General features: G+C 73.1%; 1 protein-coding gene across 1 annotated transcript; it reads right to left on the bottom strand.

Annotated features, from left to right (window-relative positions):
• Nucleotides 1-3: 3 nt before the first annotated feature.
• Nucleotides 4-10280, bottom strand: MBD6 (methyl-CpG binding domain protein 6). Its single transcript, XM_039514737.1, has 13 exons — nt 10037-10280; nt 7653-7794; nt 6732-6862; nt 6535-6637; nt 5842-6019; nt 4163-5482; nt 3395-3975; nt 2758-2935; nt 2507-2679; nt 1503-2051; nt 1319-1371; nt 1138-1213; nt 4-953 (listed from the first exon to the last, which is right to left on the bottom strand). The coding sequence occupies exons 3-13, from the start codon at nt 6836-6838 to the stop codon at nt 879-881; spliced, it is 3393 nt and encodes a 1130-aa protein (XP_039370671.1). The 5' UTR covers nt 6839-6862; nt 7653-7794; nt 10037-10280; the 3' UTR covers nt 4-878.
• Nucleotides 10281-11082: the final 802 nt, after the last annotated feature.

Genomic DNA, 11082 nt, shown 5'->3' with positions numbered 1-11082 from the left:
GGGGGGGGGGGGGGCCCGGCACTCGCCACACACCGCAGGCTTTTAAATACACATTTTAATAATTGATACAAAACACCCCCAATCCCCGCGGAAGAGCCAGCGGCGCTCGGCCCCCAGCTGTTAAATTAAGTGGCTCCCATGGGAAAGCGCCGGTCCCAGCCTCTACCAAAGCAAGGCCCCTGTCGGTGAGGGGGGGCAGGGCCCAGCCCCCGCTTTGCATAATTCCCACCAGCGGCCTGGGAGCGCGTAGTGTGGGTGGGTGGCGCTGGCGGCGCGGCCGGGCCCCGCCAGCCGCCGGACCTGAGTGTTCTCGGAGGAGTTCAAAACAAGGAAAAAGGAGGCTGGGGCCCGGTGCCCCATGGCTGAGCCGGCGTCCCGGGCCAGGTACCCCCCAGGCTCTGTCCATGCCCGGGCCGGGGCCACACTTATTGCTTTGTACCATTGCCCAGGGGGGTTTTTGGTGAGCGGGACGGGCGGTAAGCTAACCCCTGAGGCGTTCCTGGCCCTGCTGAGACCCGCAGGCCTGAGGTAGGGGAGGAGCCCTCCCCCCACAGCCTTGATACCGAGGGGGGGGGCAGAACGGCAGCAGCTGGGAGCCCCGGCCCCAGTCTGGGGGCAGCACAGGCTCGTGCCCCCCCGTAGCACTGCCACGGCTCCCTGGCATTTCCCTGCATTGCAGAATGGCTTCAGAAGTGCTTTGGCAGGCCGCGGCCCGGCACTGCCTCCTGCTGGGCGGAGCGGGAAGTGCCCATTGCCAGCAACAGCACCTGCTCCGGGCCCCCCACTGTCCCCAGGGCGCCCCCGGCGGGGGCTCGTTCCTGGCTGTGGGTGGCCGGGCCTCGCTCGGCTTCGCCTCCCCTGGTACCTCTGGGCCAAGGCTACGTCACCAGCTTCCTGCGGCGGTTCTTGGCGGGGCGGCCAGGCCGGGGGCGCCGCCCGGAGGCGCCGTCCTCCTGCGGGGTGAGAAGAGAGGGGGCTGCTAGATCGATGCCCCGAACTGGGGCAAATTCCCCCCCCCGGGCCTGTTCTGGGCTCAGCCCCTCGCCCGTGGCTGTTGAATGAGACAGAGAGAGGGGCCCAGACGCCCCTGGGGGGCACCTATTCCCATCCCGCCCCCTGCCCAGCGCTGGCACTTACGGTGGGGACGGAGCCTGGCTCGGCGGTTGGGCCCCTCGCTCGTGGTGTCTCCAGGCGGGTGCTAGGCCGGGGGGCGCTGCAAAGACAGAGCACGTCAGGGGGGAGGGAATGGGGCAGACTGCACCTGCCTGGAGGGTTGGGGGGGGGGCCCAGGGGATCCCAGGTCTCCCCCCACACTCACCTGACCTTCCTCCTCCGGCCCCGGCGTGACGGGCGCAGCCTCCCAGGGTTCCCCTGCAAAGACAAAGGACGTGGCTGGGTCGGGCACGGCCCTGACTCCCCCCCCAGCCCTGCAGGCATGGGGAGGGGTGAGCTCTGGCTCTGCCCGGGCCCCTGCCCTGCCCGAGGGGCCCCCCGTTCCGTACCTTTCTCTCCTCTGCTTTGCTGGGGGCCAGCGGGCTGGCCGGGCCTGGCACCGGGATCTCACCGTTGCACCTCCAGGCCGGGTGGGGCGAGTGCCCCGAGGGTGCTGCCTTCTCGCCTGGCTCACCCGCCTGCCCGTTGAAGTGCCGCCGGCTCCCCCAGGCCCCGCGGCCCCGCCTGGCCCCACGGCGGGCGCTCTTGGTTCTGCGGGGGGCCGCCCGGGGGGGGATGTTGCCATTCAGCCCCTCCCCGCTGGGCCGGGCCCGTTTCAGGGGGGTCCTGGAGCCTCTCTCCAGCTGGCCCACGGGGGTGGCAAAGCCCAGCGCTCCCTGCTGGCCCGGCCCGGCCGGCTCCAGGGGGCCTGTGGCCGGGCAGTCCGTGGCCCTGGGCACTGCAGGGGAGTCTAAGGCACTTGGCAGGGCAGGGGGGGCAGCGTCCGTGCAGAAGGGGGCGAAGGGGGCCGGCGGCTCAGGCTCCGGGACGCTGGGCGGGTTCGGGGAGGGGCCTTCGCTCGGTGCCGGCTTCTCGGGGGCGCCGAACCCAGGGCTGAGCTGCCAGGGGAGGAGAGGGAAGAGCCGTGAGGGGGGCAGGCCCGGCAGGAAGGTGGGGGACCCCACCCCTGAACCCCCCACTTCAGCTATTGGCCTAGCTGGCTGCATATGCTAAATTATTTGCATCACATGTCCCACCCAGAGCTGCCTAAACCACCATCCGTCCCCCTGCACAGCTCCCCCCGCCTGCCCCAAAACACAGCCCCCTCCACAGCCCCCCACTGCCGTCCCCAAAACACAGCCCCCCGCCCCCCCGAACAGCCCCCCACTACCGTCCCCGAAACACAGCTCCCCCCGTCTTCCCCAAAACACAGCCCCCCTGTCCCCCCAAACAGCCCCCCACTACCGTTCCCGAAACACAGCCCCCCACTGCCGTCCCCAAAACACGCCCCCCCCGCACAGCCCCCTCCCACCTCCCCCAAAACACAGGCCCCCCCCGCGCAGCCGGCACTCACCTGCAGCAGGCAGGCCAGGGGGCTGGAGCTGCCCAGCGGGCTCAGGACGGGGGGCTGCCCCTGGAAGAGCTGGAAGCCCAGGGGCGCTGGCAGGGCAGGAGGCAGCAGCTGCGGCTGGCTCTGGAGCAGGGGGCCCCCGGTGGCCCCCAGGGGGCCCAGCGCCGACAGGTCACCTGGGGGTGGGGGGAAGAGAGTCAGTGGGGGGCGGAGTCCTGGGTGGGGACCCCCCCAGCGACCGCGGCCCCACTCACCCAGCAGCGCAGCACTCAGCAGCGGGCTGACCAGCGGGGGCAGCAGCGGGTGGAGCCTCCCGGAGGAGCTGGGGGGCACCGGGGCGCTGCCGAAGGCGCCAGGGGGCTCGGGGGCCTCAGTAGTCGTGGGCGTCGTGCCGGTCGAGGTAGGTGCCATGGGGGAGCCGGCGACGCCAGGCTGGGGGGGGGGCAGAACGTAGCATCAGGTCCGAGAGAGCAGGGCTGGGATGAAGCCTGCCCCCCCCAGCCCACCTGGGGCCACCCCCACTGCCCCAGCCCCAAGACAGAGCAGGGCCCCCCAGCCCACCTGGGGCCACCGCCCCAGCCCCCAAGACAGAGCAGGGCTGGGATGACGCCCCCCCCCGCCCACCAGGGGCCACTGCCCCCCACTGCCCCAGCCCCCAAGACAGAGCAGGGTCCCCCAGCCCACCTGGGGCCACCGCCCCCCCCAGCCCCCAAGACAGAGCAGGGTCCCCCCCAGCCCACCTGGGGCCACCGCCCCCCCCCAGCCCCCAAGACAGAGCAGGGCTGGGCTAACGCCCCTCCACCCCCAGCCTGGCTGGCCACGGAGGGGCCAAGTGCTTCTTTCCCCGCCCCCAGCACTGAGACACGACCCCCACCCGGGGCCCGGCCTTACCTGGGCGTCGGGGGCTGCCAGGCCGGCAGCCAGCAGAGCCGAGTTTAAAGCTAAGACGGCGGGCGAGGCGGGCAGCGCGGGGAAGAGCAGGGGCTGCAGGGGCCCGTCCGGGAGGTCCCCCTGGCAGGGCGGGTCGGGCAGGGGCAGCAGGGCCGGGAGGAGGCTGCCGGGCTGCTGGAGCAGGTCCAGGCCGGGCAGGCCGAGGCCCCCCAGGGGCAGCAGGGGCGACTGAGGCTGGCTCTGCAGCAGCGAGGCCATGAGCAGGGTCTGCAGCACCTGCCCCTCGGGCTCGCCCGGCAGGCCCAGGGCGGGCAGTGGCGCCTCCCCCTGCCCCGGGCAGCCCAGCAGCTGCGGCTGGCTCAGGGCCAGGGAGAAGGGCAAGGAGCCGAGGAAGCCGCCCTGGAGGAGGCCAGGGGGCAGGGCGCCTCCGAAGGGCAGCACCTGCTCCTGGCCCAGGAAGGGGAAGGGCTCGGGGGCCGGGGGCGGCAGGCCCCGCTGGCCCCCCAGGCTGCCCTCCCCGGCGCCGCTGCAGGGGCCGGAGCCCGAGGCTGCTTTGGTGGTGGCTGCCGAGACGGTGGCACCTGCAAGGGAGAAGGGCTGGGTCAGAGGGGACCGGCGGGTGCTGCCCCCCCCCAGCACATGCCTCCCACCCCATGCCCCCCACCCCTGCCCTGAGGCTCTGGCATCTTCAGCCAAAGCCCTGCCTGAGTTCCCCTGAGCCAGCCCCATCCCCTGCCCGGCTCTCACTCCCCGGGGGTCCCTACCTGCGGCGCTGCTGGGGGCGGGCGCTTTCGGCTGGGGGGGGCTCCCTGAGGCCGGGTCGGAGGAGGCGGAGGCCAGCTGGCTGAAGAGGCTGAGGAGCTGGCTGTTGAAGTCCTGGAAGGAGGGCAGGAGGCCGGGGGGGCTGTCGCCCAGGGGCAGCGGGGGCAGGCCGGGGGGCTGGGCGCCCAGCAGGCTCAGCAGGGACGACAGCGGCTGGCTGGGGGCGAGGGGTCAGGGGGCTGCCCTTGGCCTCTCCGGGGGGTGGGGCGCCCCCCGGGGGGGGCTGCTCTCTGGGCCGGGCCCGGTGGGCAGGGGCCTCCTCCGGCCCGGCCGGGCCCTGCTGCGAGTCCTTCAGCAGGCGCAGCACGGTGGGGGCGCGGCGCTGGCGCCGGGGCTTGGGCAGCGCCCGCCCGCCCACCCCGGAGAGCAGCACGTTGGAGCCCAGCAGGCGCCCGGGTAAAGTGCTAGAGGGGGGCTCGGCGTCGGCGCGCCGCTGGCTGGCCAGCTGGGCCTTGGCAGCCGCGCTCAGCAGGCTGCTGGCGGGGAAGGAGGCGGCGCCCGGCTGCTGGAGCAGCTGGCTCAGGGGCAGCCCCAGGAAGCCGGGCGGCCCCTTGCCCTCGGGCACGGCGCCTAAGGGCACTGGTGGGTTATTGCTGCTTTGGTTGGCTAAGGCATTGCTGGGGGCCGCCTCGTCCTTGCAGGGCCGGGGGCCCAGCGGGGGCCCCCCAGGCTCGGAGGAGGTGGAGGAGGGGCGGGAGCACTGGGGGGACAGCTCGGCGCTGCCCCCTGGCGACGAGACAGAGGAGAGCGTGGCGGAGGCTGCCAGCCTGCCGAGGGAGGCGCCTGCGGGCAGCGGGCAGGCGCGGCTGCTCCAGGCGGGGGCCCCCTCGGGGGGCGGCGTGGCGGGGACCGGAGGCTTCCCCAGTGGGCTGGGGGCAGCAGGTGGCACCATCTCGTCCGGTGAGGGGAAGGGGGAGCTGAGGGGGAAGGGCCGGGGGGCCGCGTCCAGGGGCTCCAGGCCAAAGCTCTGCAGGGGGCAGGCCGGGCGCCCGGGGTAGGCGCCGTTGGAGGAGCTGACGCAGGGCGTCCTGCCCGGGAAGACGTCCCCGAAGAGGGCGCCGTGGTGACGTGGGAAGGACGACGCCTGGCTGGGCCGGGTGCTGGTGGGACGGTCTCCGGGGCAGGCTAGGCAGGGATCCGCTGGGGCCCTCTCCATGGGCTGGGGCTTGCCGGGACCCTCGCCCTCTGGGCCGGGCGCTCTGCCGAAAGGCGCTGGCTGCTGGCGGCTGGCGATGCCCGAGTGGTACGTCTGGCTCAGCCCGGCCCCTGCAACAAACGCGGGGGACTCAGTGCCGGGGGAGGGGCAGGAGTGAAGGATGGGCCTTGGGGGAGGGGTGGGCACAGATGGGCCGGGGGGAGGATGGGCCAGGGGCACAGACAGCCTGGGGAGGAGCAGCTCTGGGGGCACAGACTGGCTGAGGGGAGAAGGAGCTGAGGGGAGGGGCCCGGGAGGAGGAGGAGGGGCCCGGGGGAAGGGGGCTCTGGGGGCACAGACAGGCTGAGGGGAGAAGGAGCTGAGGGGAGGATGGGCCTGCGGGGAGGAGGGGCCCGGGGGAAGGGGGCTCTGGGGGCACAGACAGGCTGAGGAGAAGGAGCTGAGGGGGGGCCCGGGGGCTGTCTGTTACCTGGGCCCAGGTGCGGCAGGCCCAGGGGCGCGGCGCTCTCCATGCTGCGGTACAGGGTGGCCATGGCGACGGTTTTCCGGCGGTGGTTGCACAGCTTGGTCATGTCCTGGTCACCCCGGGCCCCGGCCCCGGCCCCCCCCCGCGGCACCACCACGGCCACCGGGTTGAAGTTGAAAACCTGCCGGGGGCAGAAGAGGATGTCACAGCTGCATCCTGGGGGGCCCTGGGAGAGCTTGCGGGGAGGGGAACCCAGGGCTGGGCTAGAGCTGCGAGGGGGGGGGGGGGACGTCCCCAGCCCCTGCCCACTCTGACCCTCACTCCTGACCCGCAGCAGCTGCCGAGGAGGACAAGGAAGCCGAGCCCAGGGCAGTGTGTCCTGGCAGTGCCCGTCCCAGGCCCCTTCGCGTGGGGCGAATCCCCCAGGACTGGAGTTGGGTCCCCCCAGGCTGCAGCCCCCAAGCCAGTGGAAAGCTGGAGGGTGAGACCCCCAGGGGCATCATGCCCCCAGCCCGCCTGAGCCCCAGGTCCTCCCGCCTGGGCTCCAAGCCCCCTGGCCCCCAGCCTGCCCGGCCCCAGGCCCCCCGGCCCCAAGCCCGCCTTGGCCCCAGGACCCCAGTCCTCTTTCCACCCACCCAGGCTCCAAGCCCCCGGCCCCCAGCCCCCAGCCTGCCCGGCCCCTGGTCCCTCGGGTACCTTGTGCACGTTGAGCGGACACTCCAGGCCACACTTGCAGGTGCCGTCTGTCAGGAGGTAGGCGCGGGTCTGCTCCAGCGAGGTGAGATTCGTGCCACTAGGACTGAGAGAGGATGGGGGGGGGGGTCAGGGCAGGCTGCCGGGCCCGTCCCGGGGAGGGGGGGGAAGCGATGCCACCGCCGAGAGGGCAGCCCTACCTGATATAGCGCACGGCGCCTTCCTCCACCTTCCGCTGCCAGCCCACGGGCACGGCCACCGGGCACCCACCTGGATCTCCGCCAGCGGGCTCATCACCACCATTCATTGTGCCCCGGCCTCGCTCGGATACCTGCCGGGGCGCTGGGTTAGCGGGACGGACAGACCGGCCCCGCCAAGCAAGGGGAGGGGTTATGGGACCCAGTGGGAGGGGCTAAGTGGGAGGAGTTATTGGATCCAGTGGGAGGGGCTATGGCATGGGCGGGGCTGGATCCAGCTGCCCAAAGACTCCTGGGAGCAGGAACCAGTCTGAGCAAGCAAAGGGGTCACCCTGCTCCCCTCAGGGAACAGCCAGGGAGTTGCTCACAGGAACACCTAGGGGGCTGCAGGTCAGGAGTGAGGGGCACCGGCAGAGCTGGGGGAGCCCAGGGCCGGGCTGGCAGGGGCTGCGGGTCGGGAGTGAGGGGCACCGGCAGAGCTGGGGGAGCCCAGGGCCGGGCTGGCAGGGGCTGCGGGTCGGGAGTGAGGGGCACTGGCAGAGCTGGGGGAGCCCAGGGCCGGGCTGGCAGGGGCTGCGGGTCGGGAATGAGGGGCACTGGCAGAGCTGGGGGAGCCCAGGGCCGGGCTGGCAGGGGCTGCGGGTCGGGAGTGAGGGGCACTGGCAGAGCTGGGGGAGCCCAGGGCCGGGCTAGCAGGGGCTGCGGGTCGGGAGTGAGGGGCGTCAGAAGCCTGCATGTTCTCATCCCCACGCTCCTCCAGACCATAGAGTCCTGTAATCCCCCCCCACACACACACACACCATTAATCCCCGGCTGTGCCTGACCTACTAACCACTGCCCGGGCCCTGCAGCAAGAAGGCAAACAGCTGCTGGCTCCTTTAATCCCCGCCGGGCCCCGGCGCGGGGGCCGGGTCTGGCTCCTACCTGCTCATGGCTGCGAACATGCTGGCGTTAAGTGCGCGCACGCTGCCCTCCTGCGCTCATGGCCAGGCAGCCTTGCCCGGGAAGCGCTGGCGGCTCCGTTCTCCGCAGCTGCGAGTTCGCCGCGGCCGATACTAGCCCACGCCTGGAAGAGGGGAAGGAGGGTCCTGCCTCAGTGCCGGCCTCAGCAGGGTGAACAGCCCCCATGGCCCACGGGGCAGGGCCTGGGGTGCCCGGCAGAGACCTGACTCCTCCCTGTTGAGGTCTGAGCTCAGGCCCGTGCCTGGCGGGCTCAGCTCCTAGGCACAGGGCAGCACTGAGTCCCGGGCGCAGGGACCGTCACTGCTACCCCCGGGCTACAGATGGGGACACAGACGGAGAAGGGGGTTAGTCAGACGGCACATAGTGAGTCAGAGCTGTGGAGAGAACCCAGGAGTCCTGGCTCCAGCCCCCTGCTCTAACCACTAGTCCCCCGATCCCAGAGCTAGGTCCAGACCCAGGATCCTGGCTCCCATCCCTCCCCTGGGCGAGCTAAGGAGGCACCCAGGTCGATGTAGGGGCCGTGTCTTCTCCCGCAATGGGAAGGTGTCACTCGAGTGGCCTCAGGGACCTGCCCTGGTGCTGCGGGGTCCAAGCACGGGAGGACTGGGGCTCCCCAGCGAGCCCAGCACCTGCCTCCCGAGGGCTACAGCTCAGCAGCGTTTCTGCTGTGAAATGCACCAGAAGCCTCCGAAACTGGCCCCCACGGCGAGCCGGTCAGGTCCATCCGAGCCGCCAGAGGCCGGGCAGCAGCAGGAGAGGCAGGGTTTACTCCAGGCTCCCGGGGCTGCGATGGGGCGGGATTCTCTCGCTAGCTCTGGGGCTCAAAATGCAAACCGAGGGGCTCGGAGGTGGGAAGCCGGGACACTCATGCGGCCTGCAGCTCTCTCTGCCCAAATGCCGAGGCGAGGGGCCTGGGATGGGAGGCCGGCTCCGCCTTTGGGATTCGGCACAGCCTGTATACCCAACCTAACAGCGCCCCCCACGCCAAGAGGACGCTGCCAGGATCGGGGCCCTGGAAGTCCAGATTTCTGAGGATGATCCACAGGATAAAAACACAGGAAGACTCAATTAATAGTATTTCCCTTCCCGCCCCACCCCCCAGGGGTCTTTGGGGAGGGTTAAAACAGCTGCCACATTGCACCCCAGAGGTGGCTGCATTTCAGTGTCCGGCCCGGTGATTCCTATGTGGGACAGCAGGGGCTGGTTGCAGGGTCCCAGGAGTCCTGCAGGGACAGCGTCTGTTAGCGCCCAACAAGGCCCAGGGAGGGGCACTATACGCCAGCGGCACCACTGTACCCGGGAGTGGGAGAAAACAGGGCTCAAGCTGCTAAATAAGCAGCGCCCCAAGGTCTAGGGCTGCTGTCCCATCTCTGAACCAGCTGCAGGACTCCAGCCTCCTGCAGGTCCCAGCCCAGCAGCCCTTAGCTCCACGCTGCAGGCCCCCAGCTCAGACCCAGGGCAGCAGCGCCAAGCCGGGGGGCTGCCAGCTGCAGCTGGGCCCGGTACCCTAAAGAGAGTCGCCCGCACAGCCGGACAAATGCACCCGCCGCCCAGCCCGCAGCCCCAGGGAGGGGGGAGCTGGGGAGCGGGCCGGGATGGCATCGATGCCCCGCGCCAGGCGCTGTACATGCCCAGATGTGACCCGGTCCCCAAGGAGTCTCTGATCTATGCAGGTGGCAGGAGGGAGGCCCAGGGCCCCCTGCACTAGGCTCCACTCCCCCATGGGGCTGCCGGGACCCTGGCTACGGGACCTGGGGCCCTCCCCCCATCTCAGAGGCACCAGCCACCCTCCGGCGAGGCGGGACAAAGCCAGGGCCGGCAGCCGGGGGTCCCGAGTCCCAGCAGCCCGCTGCGACCCCGGGACCCTCGGGGCCAGGACCGACCGGCGCGCGGGGACCCCCGGGCTGGCCCCGCCCCGTGTCCCTGCAGCGCCGAGCACACGGGACCCGCCGGGCCGGCCTCGCTGCCCCCGGAGCCCCCACGGCCCGGGGCCCTGCAGGGGGGGCTGCCCCCCCACCCGGCCCGTGCAGGGCGTGGCCCCCCCGCGTCCCGGCAGCGCCGAGCACACGGGACCCGCCGGGCCGGGCGCGGTACCCCCGGAGCCCCGGCCCGGGGCCCTGCAGGGGGCTGCCCCCGGCCCGTGCCGGGAGCGGCCCCCCCGCGTCCCTGCAGCGCCGAGCACACGGGACCCGCCGGGCCGGGCTGGCTGCCCCCGGACGCCCCCCGGCCCGGGGCCCTGCAGGGGGGGCTGCCCCCCCCGGCCCGTGCACGGAGCGGCCCCCCGCGGCCCCGCCCCGCAGGAGCAGCCGGCGCCCCGCGCGGGGGGGGGGGAGCCCGGGCCCTACCTCGGCTCATGGCGGGGCGGGGGGGTCTCGCGGCGGCCCCTCGCGCCCTCCCCCCTCCGGAGCGGAGCCCGTGCCAGGAAGAGGAGGGGGCAGCGCAGGGAGCTTCCTCCCGGGCATGCGCAGTGGGGGCCAGGGGCAGCCCTGGGGATTCCGTTCCCAGCATGCCCCGCGCCCCAGGGCGGAGGGGTTGCTATCCCGGCATGCACCGGGCTCCGGGGAAAACCCGGGGTGGGCTCCTCGGGCCGGGTCCCCGCCCCCCCCCGCGCTGTTCCGAGGCCCCGGGAGGGGATCGGGGGGGCAGCGCTGGGGCAGCCCCCAGACACTGGGGTGGGGAGCCTGGGGGGGCAGCGCTGGGGCAGCCCCCAGACACTGGGGTGGGGAGCTGGGGGGGCAGCGCTGGGGCAGCCCCCAGACACTGGGGTGGGGCGCCTGGGGGGGCCGCGCTGGGGCCGCCCCCCGACGCGGGGGTGGGGCGCGGGGGGGGCAGCGCTGGGGCAGCCCCCAGACACTGGGGTGGGGGACCTGGGGGGCAGCGCTGGGGCAGCCCCAGACACTGGGGTGGGGACCCGGGGGCAGCGCTGGGGCAGCCCCAGACACTGGGGTGGGGACCCGGGGGCAGCGCTGGGGCAGCCCCCAGACACTGGGGTGGGGGACCCGGGGGGGCAGCGCTGGGGCAGCCCCCAGACACTGGGGTGGGGAGCCTGGGGGGGCAGCGCTGGGGCAGCCCCCAGACACTGGGGTGGGGGACCCGGGGGGCACCGCTGGGGCAGCCCCCAGACACGGGGGTGGGGAGCCTGGGGGGGCAGCGCTGGGGCAGCCCCCAGACACTGGGTTGGGGAGCGTGGGGGGGCAGCGCGGGGGCAGCCCCCCGACCCTGGGGTGGGGAGATGGGGGCAGCGCTGGGGCAGCCCCCAGACACTGGGGTGGGGGACCCGGGGGGGCAGCGCTGGGGCAGCCCCCAGACACTGGGGTGGGGAGCCTGGGGGGGCAGCGCTGGGGCAGCCCCCAGACACTGGGGTGGGGAGCCTGGGGGGGCACCGCTGGGG

Source organism: Mauremys reevesii, linkage group 25, assembly GCF_016161935.1.
Source record: "Mauremys reevesii isolate NIE-2019 linkage group 25, ASM1616193v1, whole genome shotgun sequence".
NCBI classification, from domain to species: Eukaryota; Metazoa; Chordata; order Testudines; family Geoemydidae; genus Mauremys; species Mauremys reevesii.
Note: the sequence above shows the minus strand (reverse complement) of the source record. Positions and strands in the feature narration are given on the sequence as shown.